General features: G+C 30.7%; 1 protein-coding gene across 2 annotated transcripts; it reads left to right on the forward strand.

The window, feature by feature from the left end:
• Nucleotides 1-4045: 4045 nt before the first annotated feature.
• Nucleotides 4046-9562, forward strand: LOC137836543 (mediator of RNA polymerase II transcription subunit 25-like). Of its 2 annotated transcripts, none has more exons than XM_068645208.1 (13): nt 4046-4860; nt 5259-5310; nt 5572-5702; nt 5803-6003; nt 6090-6155; nt 6354-6495; nt 7090-7409; nt 7524-7577; nt 7748-7776; nt 8075-8149; nt 8242-8332; nt 8935-9021; nt 9156-9562. In XM_068645208.1, the coding sequence occupies exons 2-13, from the start codon at nt 5286-5288 to the stop codon at nt 9180-9182; spliced, it is 1248 nt and encodes a 415-aa protein (XP_068501309.1). In that variant the 5' UTR covers nt 4046-4860; nt 5259-5285; the 3' UTR covers nt 9183-9562. The 2 variants fall into 2 exon arrangements, with proteins under 2 accessions (XP_068501309.1, XP_068501310.1); XM_068645209.1 differs by having other exon boundaries at nt 4046-4234; nt 4830-5310; nt 9156-9525.
• The last annotated feature ends 12391 nt before the right edge of the window (nt 9563-21953 follow it).

The following is a 21953-nucleotide window of genomic DNA, read 5'->3' on the forward strand; positions in this document are numbered from 1 at the left end:
CTAAAAGAATAATTAAATATTTTTTTATTAATATTGATAGAATTTATTTTTTTATTTAAATTGTTAAGATTATTTTGTTGTTATAATAGATAACTATTATTTCTCCCTCAATATTAATTAAAATTTTCTTGATAATGTAAAATTATGTTTCGGTGAACGTGAATTGCATATTTTCAATTAAGATTATTATATGATTATTATTTTTTTTTATCAATGTCTACAATATTCATTAACACCAATGTGATGTCTACAATGTATATTTTTATTGTAAAAACTTAATATTGTCATTACTATGATGGTATAATATGAGGTTCAGACACTTTTTTTAAATGGACGTATTCGTGACGGACACATGTATCGGTGTCGACACTCTTAAGTCTTCAATTCAAAAAATATTTGTTGGATTTTTTAAAATTTTAACACGGTTCAAACACAATTTTAAAAGGTATAAATACAATAATTTTCTAAAAACTCAAATTTATTGTATAAATTTGTATTATGATTATAAAAATAAAGAACAAATTCTTTTGAATAGTCATAAAAAATATCTTCCTGCTCCCAAAAGAATCTGAAACATACTTTTGCACATAAATATTTATTTTCAATTTATATAATTCAAAATTATATAATATATAGATCCGTGTCCCGTGTCCTACATTTTAGAGATTATACGTATCTCCGTATCTGTATCCGTGTCATGTCAGTGTCCGTATTTCATAGATAGATTGCTCATATCAACGGATATTTTTTTGTGTGGCACACGTAATTATTTTAAAATACTATAAATGCAATCATTAAATTATATCTTAAATAATAAATGTGTTTAATGTTTATTTATTTTATTAGTATTCATTTGAGCGTTTATTTTCAAAACGGAAACACTTACAATAAATAAATATGCAACATATTTATTGTTTGAAATATTTAAAATATAATATAGTTTATTGCTACTAAAGTGATAATCTTTTTAAATAAGGAACAAAATTGTAAACAATTAATATTATGTTTCCAAAGTTAAACTGTCGTAATACTTCCGTTGCTTAAATTAATAAACATTAATATTCTAAACAGTTTTCTGAAAACAGTAATAAATAACATAAATAAATTATATAAATAATAAAAGCTTAATTATATTTCCTTTGGAATTTAAAGTAAATTCAATTTTGGTTTCATATTATTTTTCAAAATTACTTTAGGTGTTCAATTTTTTAAAAATATTTTTTTTTCTAAGTTTCAAAATTATTTGAAATTTATTTTAATCTCTCAAATTTAATATTTAAATACTTAACTTATATTTTGTATTAAATTTAATCAAATAAAATATTTTTAAAATTTAAGAACCTGAAAGTAAATTCATGTAAGGTTTAAGAACTAAAATATAATTAAGGAAATTATAATTTAGATAAATTATCTTTTCTACAAAGTATCTTTTGAAAGAAATTCATTGTAAAACGATTCAATGTTATTTTTCCCTTTTTAATTTTCCTCCTCAAAACAGAATTACCTCAATGATTTTGTCATTATACATTGAATTATATATATATATATATATATATATATTATTATTATCATATTAAATCATTTTGAAAAAATTCGAACAACAAAATTTAATTATTTAAAAAAAGTTAGGACTACACAAAAGTTTTTAAGAAAAAGTTAGGACCAAATTCAAGTTTTTAAAAAAAAGTTGGGATGACATTAAATTTTTTAAAATTTAAAAGATAAAATTGATTTTTACCCTTTAATACAAGGATAATTAAGCTTAAATAAAAACAAAACTCTTTTGTGAAACTTTAAAAGATATAAATAATAAAAGAGTAATTAATATATTCTTATATTTCTAAAATAAAAATTAAATAGAAAGAAAAATTTGTGAAACTTTAAGGTAACAAAAACATTAATAAAAAATAAATTTTTATAATTATAAAGAAAAAGAGAGTATGCATATTAAAACAGTGAGCGTTAAATTCTTATATAAATTAATTTGGGTTGTTAAAGTATTATTGTCCTTCGATCATAACATAATAAATAATTTAGGTTTAATTAAATTTAAGTATATTATAAATTTTTATATTTTTAATTTATTTATTGTTAAAAATGTTCATTCTATGAAGTATTTAAATATATTTTTATATTTATTTAAGTATTATCTTATTTAATTTTGTCGTCAACTAGATGATGTGATTGTTATTTTTGTTTTTTTGTCTCCAACCAACTCACTCATCTTGCCTTGTTGGTTTTTTTTTTTTATAAAAAAAACTTTCATGTTAGGTATCATTATGCTACTTGACATCTCAAGGTAACAACAATCATTTGTCATCACATAAAAAAAAATATTATTAAAAAAAGTACAAAAATATGGGAGGACTAGACCAAAACCCATATGTTAACAAAAACTATACATAGGTAGACTATAACTATTAATAAAAAATTATAAGAATAGATGGAAGCCTATTATACTAATGAAAGGATTCTCTATGAATAAATTCTAAATTAACCAACTTATCAACACACGCATTCCTTTCACAAAAAATATGAGTAATCCTAAACTTGATTTTTCCACAGTAATTAAGACGTATTCCATCGATTACGAAACATCCAAGGAACATTTGTGTCCTAGCAGTAAATGCAACACAAACCAAGACAAAGTCACATTCCAGCCAGACATTAGTAAGTCCCCACTTTTGAGCTTCCTCCAAAGCATATATAACTCCATAAAATTCAGCAACCAAAGCAAGTCTGAACGTCAAGAAACTTAGAGAAAGCTCCAATAAACTCCCCCATACTCCCACAAAAAATACCTCTATAAGTGACAAGACCTGGATAACCCCTAACAGCTCCATCAATGTTAATTTTAACCCAACCTGATGAAGAAAACTCCTATTTAACCCAACCTGGTGAAGTACTTAATATAACTAAGTTTTTTTTAATAAAAACTTGATTGATAATCACCAGGAGGCAGTTAAAATTTAATTAAGTCTTAAATTTATGAATGATTATAAATATTTAGTAGTTAAAATTTAATAAGTCTTAAATTTGTGAATGATTATAAATATTTGTTACCACGTGTCATCCATGCATGAAAAAGAGAAGTAAAGTAAGTTAATTTTATATTAATGAGGGTTGAACCGTGTGTTGGAGATCTCACGTCTTTCAGGTTCTGTTTGGATTGAGGAGTAAAAATGTGAGAATTTGAGTAAGTGGATGTGTGAGGATTAAGAGAGAAGCGTGAAGAAAATGAGTGTGTTTGGATTGGAGTATGTTAAAATGAAATTGTGAGAAAATATTTGTTATTACGTCATGCATGAAAAAGAGAAGTAATGTAAGTTAATTTGTTTAGAAGATCTCACATCTCTTAGGTTTTGTTTGGATTGAGAGTGGAAGTGTGAAGATTTGATGGAGTGGACGTGTGAGGATTTGAGAGAAAAATGTGAAGAAAGTGAGTATGTTTGAATTGGGTACCTGAGAGTAAATTTGTGAGAAAATAATTGTTACTACGTGTCATCCATGCATGAAAAGAGAAGTAAAGTAAGTTAATTTTATATTAATAAGCCGTGCGTTAGAGATCTCATGTCTCTTAGGTTCTGTTTGGATTGAGGAGTGGAAGTGTGAGAATTTGAAAGATTGGATATGTAAAGATTTGAGAGAGAAATGTGAAAAAAGTGAGTGTGTTTAGATTGTAAAAAATTTGTTTATTATAAATAATTATATATTTTTTTATTATTTTATTTTATTAAAATATTTGCGTTAGTTCTATTTATTTCAAGGGGAGAATAGATTTACTGTTCACACTTATATCCTCTTATTTTCTTCTTCACAAAACCACCATGAATTTAAATAAGTGATATATCTTCTCATCTATGCTTGTGAATAGTACATCCATAGAAACAAACAGATCCTTAAAAGTAATGATATTTCATAGTATATAAGTGGGTGCAAACTTCACTTTATAAGTCAGTTTTATAAAGTTGAGTTAGACTTAAAATTCACTTCGTGTAGGGAACATTAGTGCTATATAACAACCAAATACTGCTCCTTCTTCTTCATTCTCAATCTCATCTCTTGCCTCTACCATTCTCTCCATGTTCTTCAATTTCTCTTGTTTTCAGTAGATTTCAGTTCCAGAGAATTCAATGTCAATTAAGAAATGGTTAAACATAATAGTAGATGGAAACTCAGCCATGGGTCCTTACTGGACCAACATTTTCTCAGTCTGTCTCGAAAAGATTGTCAGGTGTCGAAATTGTTGATGCTCATATACCATCCATCATAATTTGTTTCATCTCATGCATGCTGCATTTTTAATCATATATGCTTGAAGAAATGTTTTAAGAGATCTTTTTTTTATTGTGTGTTTCCGGAAACTTTTTCTTACCCTTTTTTTTAAAGAATTTTTATCTATAAAGTGCAGAACTTTTTCTTGGATTTGAGTACCATGATGAAAATTAGTCATTTTTATAAGTAAAAACCATGACTTTAACATCAGTGGGGGGAAGACGACGGAGAATTTTTTATGACTTTTACTTAATTGAATTGCTTTGTTGATAGATATATATTAAAATTGAATTGAAGCAATGCGAATAATTTTATAAAAATATTATATTTTTATATGATGAACAACAAAATATCAAAATATATCAAAGATATACCAAAATTTCCTTTCTTTAATGTTTAAAAGGTTAGTCTCCATGGCTCATTTCTATCTTAAAATTTTCTCTCTCTCTGGATGGCTTAATTTATTTACTCAATTTAAAATTTAAATTTGTAACTCTTTGAACTGAATTTGCTCACACATGTATCTGCATTAATTAACTAATTCTTCTATGCAGGTCCTTCTTTGAGGAGGACTCAGGAGAAGAGGTAATTTATAGTCTTTCTGTATTTGAATTTTTTTATGGTTTGATCTTTTCTGTAAAAATGCACATAGTTTACAGAAATTGATTGATTTCAAAACCAAAACCATATGTCATTCCTACATCTTTGTGTTTTGGTCTGAAGGGGCACATAAATTAAATATAATATCAGAATTAAAGAAACAACTACGCTCTTCAGATGTGAAGATACGAGAGGAATGATATATTCCAGTATATAATTTCTGATTGATGATATGAAGAAAGAATATTTTTCTCATTTCATTCAAAATCGGCACAGAAACAGGGTTGTATACTGAAACAGGTTGTCATTGTATTATTTCTCTATACAAATACAGTCTAGTTTTTCAAATCCACAAGACAAATGATCTTGCCTTTTGTTTACAGGGAGCAAATGCACAGGTAGGTCTGGTTATGTACAATGCCAACTCCAATCCAGGTATTACTTCATTTATCTTTTACTTTCAGTATATATAAGATATGCCTTGTTCAATTCAATTAATAACAACTTTGTACTAATTATTTTTGCCTTTAACCTTATCACATGTAATGTTAATTATCTGGTTCATTCCCTTAGTAACACACACATCATACATAGGATAATTTCTTTTGTTCATATTGGAGAGACTCATTCCTCAGTAACTTTTTATACATATTGGAGCAGAAATCCTAAATATGTTTCTTTGTGTCCCTTACACAGGGTTGGGATTCCAATATATCTATTGGACAAAAGAGGTGGATGACTTTCTGGCTGTGCTACCATCACTGGTTTTCAATGGAAACAACGAAAACCAGCACACCATAGTGCAAGGTCTTGCAGAGGCCTTAGTGGTATATATATATGTTAACACATGCTTCTTTTACTCCTTATTAAGCATTGTAGTATAAAATTGGGAAATAACAATGTGCAATTGAATCATGGTCTACCCAGTTGTTTCCAAGACCGTCTAATGTCATGACAGAAAAAGAATACTACAACGAGAGAAGACATTTTATTCTTATAGCAGCTGGTGACCCTGTTCCTAGGAGAATGTCAGTCTCTGTGCCAGAGATTAATCAAGGAAGAATTTCTGGCACACAGTTGCATACTTTAAATGTTGATTTTTGTGAGATGGCAGAAATGTTTGGCCCGGTAATCTTTTGGAACTCTGTTCTTACTTGTTTTACCCAATGATAGCCTTCTATTTTTACTGACTCTGCTCTTGTTACTACATGCAGCTAGCAGTGTCCCTTTCAATAATATCCCCAGTGCAACATCCAATTTATGAAGTGATATTCAATATGGTATAAGTTTATCTCTCATATAATTAGCATCCTTTCACTAATCTCTTATTTGTTAAGCTGGTTTAAGGTATCTATTGAATGAGATATCTAGTGGCATGTTCCATGTCAGAAAGTCCTAGTTGTGTTGCATATTTAGAACAACATGGTATTCATATATGTTTTGGTTGGTACATAACCTTTTTTTCCCTTCTTTTATAGGGAAATATTGATTCTCCACTGGGAAACACTCCAATTTCTAATATTAGAATTGGCGAGTTGAATGTTCTATTGGCAAGAAATTTTAAGGAGGCACATGATGCCCTTCGTGGGAAAAGAAGAGTAGATCCAGCCATAGAAGAAGGTTCTCTCCCTCTTTGTTTATTATCCTTCTCTTATCATTTTCTTATTAAAGTGACTTTTTTTCCTGTTTAATGTTTAGTATCAAGTTTTACCTCCTCTGACTGATTTGTATCTGTTTGTTGGCTTATAAACTAGAAAATTTTTACTACTAACTATAGCAAGCTTTACTTGTTGAAGTAATGCCATTCTTGTGAAATGAAGCATTGCATGTTATATCCTTTTTATGCTTCTTACCATTCACTGTTTGCTAGAAGTACATGTATCATTAGCAATGAACTATTATTTATCAGCATCTGAGTAGTAGACGGAAAATTTAGCTCTTGGTTCCACTTTATCTCATATAGGTGGCCAATAAGAAAAGACTTGTCTACAAATCTCAGCTTTCTTGGCTGAACAAAACTTCAAACTATTATCTGAATTTTAATACTAACCATTATAATAAATCTTCCAACCATGTGTAGCTTACTGCTATTTTTTCGTCTATAGACACTATGAAAACTTTGGAATGGATGATACTGTTTTTTAATCGTGCATTTGCAATGTGCCAAGTGATATATGAAACACCCTTCACTTCATTTTGTTTTGATATTTTCAGAAGAAGTTGCTAAGATGGTTGATGCAATGGGTGCTTCACCAGCTGATGACTCCATGTTTCTTCAGTCAAGTGGAAACATAGTTAATACTCAACCATGCTTATCACCACCAATTCTTCCATATGCTAGTACTGGTACTAGCAGGAGTAGGCGTCCACATCTTCCATTCCAGGTAGCAGAGTTTGATCGATATGGTAGACCTGTGTTTGGACCAAGAACTGGGGTTCCACCTGCACCCATAACACCCGAGTTTAATCCCCATGATTTTTGGCCTCCACAACCATCTTCTACATTTTCTCAAAACCTCGTGCAAGCATGGGAGGTACATTTTTCTTATGCTACTTTCTCTTAGATCATATTTGTTTCTAGACTGTGTACTAGTGAAGAAACAGTTAATCTTTGGTTTACAATGACATTTTCTCTTGTGCCTCTCTAGGGAACTTTGATTGGAAAAATGCAGATGAATCGCACAAACACTCAGAGAGGAAAGGTATGATAGAATCAATTAATCTCTAAAATCATCTTTCTTGGCCTAGAATTACTTTGTTAAACAAGATCAACAGTGACTTAAGTTCTGGCCTTTTAACAATCAAAGTTCTATTAATTATGGCAGTTAGTTATAATAGCTGATTTGTTCTCCTCTTTCTACCCATGAAACAGGCCCTCAGAAGAGCAACATCACTTTCCAAGTAAGTTTTCCTTCCATGTATTCTCAATCTTAAGTTTTTTGAGAAATCCTTATTGTTACATTTTTCCAATAGCTATAAATGATATCTATTTATCTCAATGTCAATGGATCTTTGATGATAATAGCAGAAATGAACAAAAAATTCTGCAGGATCACTTTCTAAATGAAAACTTGGGGCTCTAATCCATGGTTTGAGTAAATAAAAATTGAATAACAGAAATCATGTCTCAAACATAATTTGGTTAAATGCAAAAATAGTGTCCAACATCACAATAATCTGCTTTTGTTGTTCATTGCAGGCTAACTAGCGAGTGGTCGAGTAGGCTAGAGATATCCTTCTATTTACCTCAGAAATCTATCGACTATACGATAACGTAATTTTATGGAACAATGTCATTGCTACTACTTAAACTATCACTTCCTTTTTTCTCGAATCTTACATATCTTCAATAACATTTAAATGCAGGATTTGTCATGGACCCATCGATTATGTTTTCTTCGACATATTGTATTTCAACAACCTAGACTTCTTCGAACATCTCACGAACAAAAACCTGGTTAGTCCATACTTATAACAACACCTATGTAGTACACAGACACTTCGATACATATAATCTCCAAAATATAAGACACAAAAACACAAATTTATATATTATATAATTGTGAATTATATAAATTGACAATAAAGATTTATGTGCACAAGTATGTCTCTGTTTTTTTTTTGTGGTAAAAAAATGTTTCTTATGGTTGGTTTAAAATGATTTGTTCCTTAATCAAAATTTATACGATTAGCTTAAGTTTTTAGAAAATTAATGCATTTGTCATTTTTAAAATTGTATTAGAACTGTGCTAGAATTGTCAAAGATCCAACCAATATTTTTTGAATTCGACCCTTCACCGATACATATTCTACAAGTGTCGGTATCTGATATGTGTATCCGACACAAACACGTCTCTTAAATGGCGTGTCCGAGCTTCATAGAACACCACTGTCAAAAAAACCTGTTATCTCCATTTACCAGAGCTTCATTTCCTAATCAAAAGATATCAATTGCATTGCCTTTTTATTTCAGAACTAATTATAATTTACTTTGGAGCATGAAGAGGATTCATTTTCTGCTTGGTTTTTTCCCCACTGATGTTAGATATCTCTGTGCAGTGTGCGAAAGTTAATCTCCCTTCTCAGATTTTGATCATATCTCCAACAAAAAACCGACACTACTACGTAGGAATAGTCTTCCCTGAGGTGAGTGTAATGTAAATAGGATTTCACATCATTATTCTCCTTAGGTTGTCTTATGAACATTTAGCTACACACATATGTTGTGACCTTTTGTTCTTTTTTCAATACTTTGATTTTGACTAATCAATAAATGGCAGGGTACTACATTTATTGAAAGGATTTGAGTATGCAAATGAAGAGAAGATAAAACTGCAATTTAAAGGAGCTGTTGTGGTTTTAAAAGAGCATTAAAAGGAGAGATCAATCATATCATGCTCCCCTTATCCTCTTTATCAAAGATATAGCAGTTTAGGAAATGTATATGGCTTTTATCTTTTATTGTTTCAATTTGTTAAATAAGTTCCCTATAGAAAGTGTGTGACAGACACCTTTAACTTAGGAGCAAGTTAGTCAATTGCTGAAGTTTGATCATTTATTAGCTTTTCTATTTTAAATTTCAAGTGCATTAAATGTAAATAACCATTTGTTCTCCACAATGAGGGAGCCCAGATAACTTTATTTACTCCTCAATAATATTGTATTGAGAAACTAGTCTTAACTGTTGATCAACAAAGTATCAGAATTCTTCTCATTTTTTATTTATTTCAGCATATTTCTTTAATAAAATGTACTCCCAAGCACCAATAAACTTAGAAGCCGAATAACTGGAAATAAAAGCTAATTAAGCACTAAAAGTGTGATTAAGAAATAAAAGCTAATTAAGCACTAAAAGTGTGATTAAATAAGTATTAAGCCTGCACTGATCTTGACACAGAGAAAAGTCCACCAGAAAACTATAAATAGGAAAGGGATCCCTATAGTGAAAGATAATAATTGTTTTAATCTTGAACTTGTAAATCGAATAATAGTGACTTGAGTGTTGAAGTGTTTTTGTCACTCTATACACCACAGAAAGAAACAGAAGAAAAAGGCTAAAAGATTCGGAAGTGACTTGAAAGAACATTTTAGCATATTCCTTTAATAAAATATAAGTTGACAGAACCAAGCCCTGGAGCAATTAAGGATTGGATTGTGTTGTAAGATAAAATACTTGTAGATTTAATTTGCCTATAAATGTATTCCATTGAAGCATGTCATTTGTTGCATCCAATTCATGTGTGGTTGTGTCTATGATTGTGGTATAGTCCAGAAGCATAAGCATAGGTTTAAAGGTCTTGGAGGAGTAGGACATGAAAGTTGGCTTTCAAGCAAAATCACCAAGGGTCACATTATATCACTATTATTGTACTTCTATTTTTATTTTGAGATGTATAAGTTTTATAGATTTAATGAACAATAAGAGACTATTAATCAGAAAAATTAATTGGTTTTCTTATTAATTTATTATATATTTATCATATAATAGGTATTTAAGATAATTGTAAAAAAAATTATAATTATGTATAAGTAAATAGCTGATAAAAAAAAATTTATTAGTAAATAATCTATAATGTCATCAATTTTTTCTATTAATTGAAAATCATCATTTATAAAATCAAATCCCAATTATAATTTTGGACAAATTAGAATATAAATATGAATTTAATATATACTCTTGATATATGAATTTAATATATACTCTTGATTTTCTTGGTCCAATTAAGCCAACCATAAATTATTCATAATTTCGAGTAATAATTTGGAGATTTTATCTAAAAATTCAAAAATGGATAGAATTGTACTTTATTACACTCGCTACCCAATTTTTTTTATGTTTATGATTGAATCATTCTCTTTTGGGGTGAAAGAGGGGATATCTCGATCCGGGGAGAAAACGGGTAAATTCCATATAATAGTGTTAGATATATTTAAAAATATAATTTCATGAATTAAAATCATTCATTTTGATAAATAATTCATGAAAAAATTGAAATATAGAATCAACCAAACAAAATAATTGAGATTAACAACACTAACTTCATATCATACTCAAGGAACTAATCCTTATCCAAGTCAATTTATACATCAATCAAACAAAATAATGAAATAAGGATAACTGAGATCAGCACACTCACACGATAAAAAGAATATAATAGTTTATATATAATAATTATCTTTTTTCTTTAATTGATTGCTTTTGAAGATTATGTGTTTTTTTTCACTTACTCATCTTACAATAATATTTTTATTTATAATATAACTAGTAAGGAAATATTGGAAGAATTTTTATGAATTATATTCAATTTTATGTGATGATGATATTAAACTTTTTGTGGTATGATTAGTTACTCTAGGTGCCGTCCTAGTATAGTATGATACATAGGATAATTTACCTGGTTGAGATGATAACTCTTTATGTGCTTTTTGTAAAAAAAAAAAAATCTTCATTTATTTAATTTACTAAGTTTGTATGAATCCTTTTAATCTACTAAATCAGATACAATATTTTAAAAAAAATCTTATAATTAAGTTTGGATTAGGGAGTCGATTATGTGTATGGTAGGTATTAACATTTTTAACCACTATCTTTAATTAAATATACAAAATTAATATAATTTTAAAATATTTATTTTTCCCTAAAAATTTTAAAAAAAATATGTAAAAACTATTTAAAATTAATTATTTCTTATAAAGAAAAATATTTATGAAATTATTTATTTGGATTCCTTACATTTACAACAAATTAAGGATTACATAGTTCTTTTGATAAAAACTATGTGAGAGTTGATATTTTAATTTTAAAATTTTAACATTTATTAGTATTTCAATGTTTTATATTTTATAATTCATGTTATTCAATGTGTAAGATAGTTTAAAAAATATAAAAGTTAAATATAAGATGGCGCTTGTGATTATACGTATATTTTTAATAATTTATTTCAAGTATACTTGAATAGTATAAAAAATATATATTTCTATTGAATTTTAATATCACATATATATATATTAATAATAATAAAAGGTGTTAGACATAAAATTACGCATAATGCTACATATAACTAAATAACTTATTAATATATCAAAGTAATGTGAATTACATAATTATATTAGAAATTGATTAAAATTTAATTAAAAATTATAAAACTATCAAATATCTAGTATATAATTAATTAATAACAAATTTAAATTAATTTTTAAATTGATTTCTAATTAGTTACCAATATTTTTAATTATCAATAAAATAATAAAATAATATTATAGATATTAATAATTTTTTAGTTAATAATAATTATTTTTTTTTCTCAAATGAATTTTCATTTAGTGATTATTTACAGTGATATTTTCCTTCTAAATAATAATATTATTTTTTATAAAATGTTTAAATTTAATATCGTTATGGTAGAGGATAACCTTTGTTTGCACAAAATTTCTGAAAAATTCTCTCGAAATATTTTTTTCCTGAAATTTCACGTAAGAATCTCCACTGAATTTGGGACAAAACGCGACAAATTTCAGGTCAAACGGATGAGTATTCGCCCACGAAAAATATCAAACAGTTTCACACACAAACGAACCTTCCTTTCAGTTATGGTAGTGATTAATACAAAATTTATTGCCAATCTTGTGGGACAAATCTGGGTCTCAAATCTCATCCAAAACTAAATAGACACGGTGAAGAACGTCTGGTAAAATCTTCAGACCAAAATACCCAACGAATAAGGCGTAGTAAGTCCCAGACCGAGGGTGAACAAAACTGGTTTTCCGAAAACAAAACGTCCTAGCGTTTCTCCTCCGTACCTTCTTTTTGTGACTTTTTTATGGACGTGCCTCCTTACCTGGGTGCAAAAAACATATGAAAGTACTTGTGTGAATTTTTTAAGCGCAATACAGACCCAGAAAAAATTTCAGAAAGTAGGGCAAATTTTCAGAAGTTTAGTTTGTGGATAGCTTTGGTTTGCACAAAATTTCTGAAAAATTCTCCCAATATAGTTTGTTCCTAAAATTCCACGTAAGAATCTCCACTAAATTTGGGACATAACGTGACAAATTTTAGGTCAAACGGATGAGTATTCGCACACGAAAAAAATCAAAACAGTTTCACACACAAACGAACCTTCCCTTCAGTCATGGCAGTGATTAATACAAAATCTATTTCCAATCTTGTGGGACAAATCTGGGTCTCAAATCTCATCGAAAACTAAGTAGACACGGTGAAGAACGTCTGGTAAAATCTTCAGACCAAGATTACCAAGGAGTAAGGCGTAGTAAGTCCCAGACCGAGGGAAAACAAAACTGGTTTTCCGAAAACAAAACGTCCTGGCGTTTCTGCCCCGTATATTCGTTTTGTGATTTTTTTATGGACGTGCCTCCTTACCTGGGTGCAAACAACATATGAAAGTACTTGTGTGAATTTTTTAAGCGCAATTCGGATCCAGAATAAAATTTCAGAAAGTAGGGCAACATTTCATAAGTTTTGGTTGTGGATAGCCTTGGTTTGCAGAAAATTACTGAATAATTCTTCCAAAATATTTTTTATCCTGAAATTCAACGTAAGAATATCCACTGAATTTGGGACAAAACGCGATAAATTTTAGGTCAAACAGAGGAGTTTTCGCCCACGAAAAAAATCAAACAGTTTCACACACAAGCGAACCTTTCTTTCAGTTTTGGTAGTGATGAATAAAAAATTTATTGCCAATCCTGTGGGACGAATCTGGGGCTGAAATCTTAGCCAAAACTCAGTAGACACGGTGAAGAACGTCTGGTACAAATTTCAGACCAAAATACCCAAGGAGTAAGGCGTAGTAAGTCCCAGACAGAGGGTGAACAAAACTAGTTTTCCGAAAACAAAACGTCCTGACTTTTCTCCCCCGTATCTACTTTTTGTGATTTTTTTTATGGACGTGCCTCCTCACCTGGGTGGAAAAAACATATGAAAGTACTTGTGTGAATTTTTTCAGCGCAATACGGTCCCAGAATAAAATTTCAGAAAGTAGGGCGAAATTTCACAAGTTTCGGTAGATAGCCTTGGTTTGCACAAAATTTCTGAAAAGTTCTCCCGAAATAGTTTTTTCCTGAAATTCCAAGTAGGAATCTCCACCAAATTTGGAACAAAAGGCATTAAATTTCAGGTCAAACGGATGATTACTCGCCCCCGAAAAAAATCAATCAGTTTCACACACAAACGGACCTTTCTTTCAGTCCTGGTAGTGATGAATAAAACATTTATTGCCAATCCTGTGGGACGAATCTGGGGCTCAAATCTCAGCCAAAACATAGTAGACACGGTGAAGAACGTCTCGCAAAAATTTCAGACCAGAATACCCAAGGAGTAAGGCGTAGTAAGTCCCAGACCGAGGGTGAACAAAACTGGTTTTCCGAAAACAAAACGTCCTGGCTTTTCTCCCCCGTATATTCTTTTTGTGATTTTTTTTATGGACGTGCCTCCTTACCTGGGTGCAAACAACATATGAAAGTACTTGTGTGAATTTTTTCAGCGCAATACGGACCCAGAATAAAATTTCAGAAAGTAGGGCGAAATTTCACAAGTTTCGGTAGAGGATAGGCTTGGTTTGCACAAAATTTATGAATAGTTCTTCCGAAATGGATTTTTCCTGAAATTCCACATAGGAATCTCCACCGAATTTGGGACAAAAGGCGACAAATTTCAGGTCAAACGGATGATTACTCGCCCCCGAAAAAAATCAAACAGTTTCACACACAAACAGACCTTTCTTTCAGTCCTGGTAGTGATGAATAAATTTTTTTTTGCCAATCCTGTGGGACGAATCTGGGGCTCAAATCTCAGCCAAAACTTAGTAGACACGGTGAAGAACGTCTCGTAAAAATTTCAGACCAAAATACCCAAGGAGTAAGGCGTAGTAAGTCCCAGACCGAGGGTGAACAAAACTCGTTTTCAGAAAACAAAACGTCGTGGCTTTTCTCCCCCGTATCTTCTTTTTGTGGTTTTTTTTATGGACGTGCCTCCTCACCTGGGTGCAAACAACATATAAAAGTACTTGTGTGAATTTTTTCAGCGCAATACGGTCCCAGAATAAAATATCAGAAAGTAGGGTTACATTTCACAAGTTTCGGTGGTTTGCACAAAATTTCTGAAAAATTCTCCCGAAATGGATTTTTCCTGAAATTTCACGTAAGAATCTCCACTAAATTTGGGACAAAAGGCGACAAATTTCAGGTCAAACAGATGAGTACTCGCCCACGAAAAAAATCAAACAGTTTCACACACAAACGAACCTTCCTTTCAGTACTGGCAGTGTTGAATGAAAAATTTATTGCCAATCCTGTGGGACGAATCTGGGGCTCAAATCTCATCCAAAACACAGTAGACACGGTGAAGAACGTCTGGTAAAAATTTCAGACCAAAATACCTAAGGAGTAAGGCGTAGTAAGTCCCAGACCGAGGGTGAACAAAACTGGTTTTCCGATAAAAAAACGTCCTGGCTTTTCTCCCCCGTATCTTCTTTTTGTGATTTTTTTTATGGAAGTGCCTCCTTACCTTGGTGCAAACAACATATGAAAGTACTTGTGTGAATTTTTTCAGCAAACATAATTAAATTTCAGAAAGTATGGCGAAATTTCACAATTTTCGGTAGAGGATAGCCTTGGTTTGCACACAATTTCTGAAAAGGTCTCCCGAAATGGTTTTTTCCTCAAATTCCATGTAGGAATCTCCACCGAATTTGGGACAAAAGGCGACAAATTTCAGGTCAAACGGATGATTAGTTGCCCCCGAAAAAAATCAAAGAGTTTCACACACAAACGGACCTTTCTTTCAGTCCTGGTAGTGATGAATAAAAAATTTATTGCCAATCCTGTGGGACGAATGTGGGGCTCAAATCTCAGCCAAAACTTAGTAGACAAGGTGAAGAACGTCTCGTAAAAATTTCAGACCAAAATACCCAAGGAGTAAGGCGTAGTAAGTCCCAGACCGAGGGTGAACAAAACTTGTTTTCCGAAAACAAAACGTCCTGGCTTTTCTCCCCCGTATCTTCTTTTTGTGATTTTTTTTATGGACGTGCCTCCTTACCTGGGTGCAAACAACATATGAAAGTACTTGTGTGAATTTTTTTCAGCGCAATACTGGCCCAGAATAAAATTTCAGAAAGTAGGGCGAAATTTCACAAGTTTCGGTAGAGGATAGCCTTGGTTTGCACAAAATTTCTGAAAAATTCTCCCAAATTTTTTTTTTCCTGAAATTCCAAGTAAGAATCTCCACTGAATTTTGGACAAAAGGCGACAAATTTCAGGTCAAACGGATGAGTATTCGACCACGAAAAAATCAAACAGTTTCACACACAAACGAACCTTCCTTTCAGTCCTGGCAGTGATGAATAAAAAATTTATTGCCACTCCTGTGGGACGAATATGGGGTTCAAATCTCAGCCAAAATTCAGTAGACACGGTGAAGAACGTCTGGTAAAAATTTCTAACCAAAATACCCAAGGATTAAGGCGTAGTAAGTCCCAGACCGAGGGTGAACAAAATTGGTTTTCCGAAAACAAAACGTCCTGGCTTTTCGCCCCCGTATCTTCTTTTTGTGATCTTTTTTATGGACGTGCCTCCTTACCTGGGTGCAAACAACATATGAAAGTACTTGTGTGAATTTTTTCAGCGCAATACTGGCCCTGAATAAAATTTCAGAAAGTAGGGCGAAATTTCACAAGTTTCGGTAAAGGATAGCCTTGGTTTGCACAAAATTTCTGAGAAATTCTCCCGAAATGGTTTGTTCCTGAAATTCCACGTTGGAATCTCCACTGAATTTGGGACAAAAGGCGACAGATTTCAGGTCAAACGGATGAGTACTCGCCCACGAAAAAATCAAACAGTTTCACACACAAACGAACCTTCCTTTCAGTCCTGGCAGTGATGAATAAAAAATTTATTGCTAGTCCTTTGAGACGAATCTGGGGCTCAAATCTCAGCCAAACCTCAGTAGACACGGTGAAGAACGTTTGGTAAAAATTTCAGACCAAAATACCCAAGGAGTAAGGCGTAGTAAGTCCATGACCTAGGGTGAACAAAACTGGTTTTCCGAAAACAAAACGTCCTGGCTTTTCTCCCCCGTATCTTCTTTTTGTGATCTTATTTATGGACGTGCCTCCTTACCTGGGTGCAAACAACATATGAAAGTACTTGTTTGAATTTTTTTTCAGCGCAATACTGGCCCAGAATAAAATTTCAGAAAGTAGGGCGAAATTTCACAAGTTTCGGTAGAGGATAGCCTTGTTTTGCACAAAATTTCTGAGAAATTCTCCCGAAATGGTTTTTTCCTTAAATTCCACGTAAGAATCTCCACTGAATTTTGGACAAAAGGCGACAAATTTCAGGTCAAACGGATGAGTACTCGCTCACGAAAAAAATCAAACAGTTTCACACACAAACGAACCTTCCTTTCAGGTCTGGCAGTGATGAATAAAAAATTTATTGTCAATCCTGTGGGACGAATGTGGGTCTCAATTCTCATCGAAAACTAAGTAGACACGGTGAAGAACGTCTGGTAAAATCTTCAGACCAAGATTACCAAGGAGTAAGGCGTAGTAAGTCCCAGACCGAGGGTGAACAAAACTGGTTTTCCGAAAACAAAACGTCCTGGCTTTTCTCCCCCGTATCTTCTTTTTGTGATCTTTTTTATGGACGTGCCTCCTTACCTGGGTGCAAACAACATATGAAAGTACTTGTGTGAATTTTTTCAGCGCAATACTGGCCCAGAATAAAATTTCAGAAAGTAGGGCGAAATTTCACAAGTTTCGGTAGAGGATAGCCTTGGTTTGCACAAAATTTCTGAAAAATTCTTCCTAAATGGTTTTTTTCCTGAAATTCCACGTACTTGTGTGAATTTTTTCAGCGCAATACTGGCCCAGAATAAAATTTCAGAAAGTAGGGCGAAATTTCACAAGTTTCGGTAGAGGATAGCCTTGGTTTGCACAAAATTTCTGAAAAATTCTTCCTAAATGGTTTTTTTCCTGAAATTCCACGTAGGAATCTCCACTGAATTTTGGACAAAAGGCGACAAATTTCAGGTCAAACGGATGAGTACTCGCCCACGAAAAAAGTCAAACAGTTTCACACACAAACGAACCTTCCTTTCAGTCCTGGCAGTGATGATTAAAAAACTTATTGCCAATCTTGGGACGAATCAGGGGCTCACTTCTCAACCAAAACTCAATAGACACGGTGAAGAACGTCTGGTAAAAATTTCATACCAAAATACCCAAGGAGTAAGGCGTAGTAAGTTCCAGACCGAGGGTGAACAAAACTGGTTTTCCGAACACTGGCTTTTCTCCCCCGTATCTTCTTTTTGTGATTTTTTTATGGACTTGCCTCCTTACCTAGGTGCAAACAACACATGAAAGTACTTCTGTGAATTTTTTCCGCGCAATACGAACACAAAATAAAATTTCACAAAGTAGGGCGAAATTTCTCAGGTTTCGGTAGAGGATATCATTGGTTTGCACAAAATTTCTGATAAATTCTCTCGATATGTTTTGTTCCTGAAATTCCACGTAAGAATCTCCACTGAATTTGGGACAAAAGGCGACAAATTTCAGGTCAAACGGATGAGTATTCGCCAATGAAAAAAATCAAACAGTTTCACACGGAAAAGAACCTTCCTTTGAGTCTTGACTGTGATGAATAAAAAATATATAGCGAATCCTGTGGGACTAATCTGGGACTCAAATCTCAGCCAAAACACAGTAGACACGGTAAAGAACGTCTGGTAAATATTTCAGACCAAAATACCCAAGGAATAAGGCGTAGTAAGTCCCATACCGAGGGTGAACAAAACTTGTTATCCGAAAACAAAACGTCCTTGCTTTTCTCCCCCATATCTTTTTTTTGTGATTTTTTTATGGACGTGCCTCCTTACCTGGGTGCAAACAACATATGAAAGTACTTGTGTGAATTTTTTCATCGCAATACGGACCCAAATAAAATTTCAAAAAAGTAGGGCGAAATTTCATAAGTTTCGGTAGAAGATAGCCTTGTTTGCACAAAATTTCTGAAAAATTCTCCCGAAATGGTTTTTTCTTGAAATTCCACGTAAGAATCTTCGCTGAATTTGGGACAAAACACGACAAATTTCAGGTCAAACAGATGAGTACTCGCCCACGAAAAAAATCAAACAGTTTCACACACAAACGAACATTCCTTTCAGTCCTGGCAATGATGAATAAAAAATTTATTGCCAATCATGTGGGACGAATCTGGGGCTCAAATTTCAGCCAAAACTCAGTACACACGGTGGAGAACGTCAGGTAAAAATTTAATACCAAAATACCCAAGGAGTAAGGCGTAGTAAGTCCCAGACCGAGGGTGAAGAAAACTGGTTTTCCGAAAACAAAACGTCCTGGCTTTTCTCCCCCTTATCCTCTTTTTGTGATTTGTTTATGGGCGTGCCTCCTTACCTGGGTTCAAACAACATATGAAAATACTTGTGTGAATTTTGTCAGCGCAATACGGACCCAGAATAAACTTTCAGAAAGTAAGGCGAAACTTCACAAGTTTTGGTAGAGGGTAGGTTTGGTTTGCACAAAATTTCTGAAAAATTCTCCCGAAATAGTTTTTTCCTGAAATTCCACGAAAGAATGTCCACTGAATTTGGGACAAAACGCGATAAATTTCAGGTGAAACGAATGAGTATTCACCCACGAAAAAAATGAAACAATTTCACACACAAATGAAGTTTTCTTTCAACTATGACAATGATGAATAAAAGAAAATTGTCAATATTGTGGAACGAATCTAGATTTGTAAAACAGGCAATGCTAGAGTCATGATAAAAACCATTCATGTGTCTTCACCTAACAACTTAACCTTTCGTTATTTTGAACACCATAAGCTAATCATGTTCTCCATGATAAGAAATATTTTGAAACATCATCTCAACAATTAGCATGGGATGTGAATGCAATTTGTTTCCTTCATGGAGATTAACCCAAAAGAATTAGAGGCAGTTGTTTAAAATTTAATGTTATATGGATATTCATTGCTCAAATTAATGAACATAAATTCTTCCCTGATAAACATGATAGTAAAATTAATAAAATTATTCAACACATTTATTACTTAAAATATACTTCCTCAATTATTTAAAGTAAATTATAAAAAAATTATTAAATAGAAAATTGTTTTTTAATAATAGAAATTACTTTAAATATCAATAAAAAAATATTTTTGATATAGTATATATAATTTATTTAATATAATAAATAAATTTTTTTCTAAAATTAATTTCTAAAATTAATTTCTATTTAGTATTGAAAATTTTGAAAAAAACTTCAGTTTCTTTTATAATTTTAATATAATTTTTTTAACATCTCAAACTTACAAGACCATATTTTTTTGAATTTAAATAGTCGTGAAATAATATTAAATGATTTAATTGATATTAAAAATTTGAAAAGAATAAATAATAATATAAAAAAAGGAAGAGATAGGCCTCTTCATATGGAGACTTATCCTTTCGAATTTGTACCAGGTAGACTTAAGAGTCTTTGGAAAAAAAAAATTAATCAAACACCACTAACGGTCACTATTAGGATTAGATAGATAAACATGATTATATGGATAATTTATTTAATCAAGTAATAATTATTAGGATTAGTGGACCATACTAATCTAAATACATGTGAAAAGTTTTTATTACTTTATATTCTAAATGTTTTAACTAAAATATCTTCCATACAAATTTAGAAATTAATTTAAATTTTTTTATTAATAATAAAAACTATTTTAGATACCAATTAATTTACTTAATATAATAATTAATTCTTTTTTATTTTTAAAATTAGTGTTTATTTAAAAAAATTCTAGTAATTTTAAGAAACATATATGAACAAATATAACACGAGTATAAAATTTTATTCTTTAAATTCTTAGTTAAGAAAAATGAGACAATTACCACTTTTAAAATATGTTATATCATTTTACTTAACTGTTTTGTATTAATTATTTAATTAAATGGGGTATCTTTAACTTCATCTTATTAATGATTTTTTTCTCAATAAAAAATAAAATAATAAAAAAAACATTTAAAGGATGTTTTAATCCTTAAAAAAATTTGTTCTTACACAATTTATCATTACACGACCTTACATTCTTATGACTACATAAAAATATTCAAATATTGAACCCTCAATCTACTACTTGCTAATATATTAATATATTAGTTTTTATTAATATATTAGTTTTTATTTAATAATTTTGTTGTAGTAATAAATTAAAGTAATTAATATTTCATTACATGTTATATGAGAATTACCACTCTAAAAATTAAAAAAAATATATAATAATGTTATACGAAAACTACACTGTATAAAAAATATAATAGTAGTTTAAACTGAGAAATAAAAACATTAAAAATAAATTAAAAAATTAAATTAGATTAACACCCATTAAAAATACTTCTACAAATATAAAATCCCACACAACTTTTAAAAAATTAATTATTTAAAAAATCTAAAATTACAATTACATAATAATGTATTTTTGTCAAATTTTATTTATATAATGAAATTTAGAGCTATATATTTTTACGTCAATTTACATTTAAAAACTAGTTTATAAAAAATTATTAAAAGAAGTTAACTTATCAATTTAGAACTTATAAATGGGAAATATATATATATATATATATATATATATATATATATTAATTCACTCCATGATTAAGCCCTAGACGCACTTTTATGTTCCCAATTACTTCTGAATTTTCTATCAGTTTTTTCTTTTAATTCCCTACCACTTTCAAGCCTCTATCTTTTCCTATAAATATTATCTAAAAGAAATACATTCCTTTTGAAATTTTTTTCTTTTATTTACGAAGTTCCTCCAAGAAAAAAGAGTTTTAATGAAGATTATTTAGTAGAGGTTAATATAATTCTAAAAATTGATTTAATTAACGTAGGTTTTTTAACTTTATTAAGTTTCAAAGATTATTCTAAAACTTCAGCAAAATAACGAAGGTATTTTTAACTTTTCTTAACTTTCAAAGGTTTATTTTAAAATTTCAGCAAATTAACAAAGGTTTTTTCAACCTTAGTTAAATTTCA

Source organism: Phaseolus vulgaris, chromosome 4 (assembly GCF_000499845.2).
Source record: "Phaseolus vulgaris cultivar G19833 chromosome 4, P. vulgaris v2.0, whole genome shotgun sequence".
NCBI lineage: Eukaryota > Viridiplantae > Streptophyta > Magnoliopsida > Fabales > Fabaceae > Phaseolus > Phaseolus vulgaris.

What these genes read in the sequence shown, in the direction of transcription:
- LOC137836543 (XM_068645208.1), top strand. Translation starts at nt 5,286, where the DNA reads ATGTACAATGCCAACTCCAATCCAG. An exon ending in GTCTTGCAGAGGCCTTAGTG is followed by an intron (nt 5,703 to 5,802) that starts GTATATATATAT and finishes TGGTCTACCCAG; the next exon opens with TTGTTTCCAAGACCGTCTAA. An exon ending in TGGCAGAAATGTTTGGCCCG is followed by an intron (nt 6,004 to 6,089) that starts GTAATCTTTTGG and finishes TACTACATGCAG; the next exon opens with CTAGCAGTGTCCCTTTCAAT.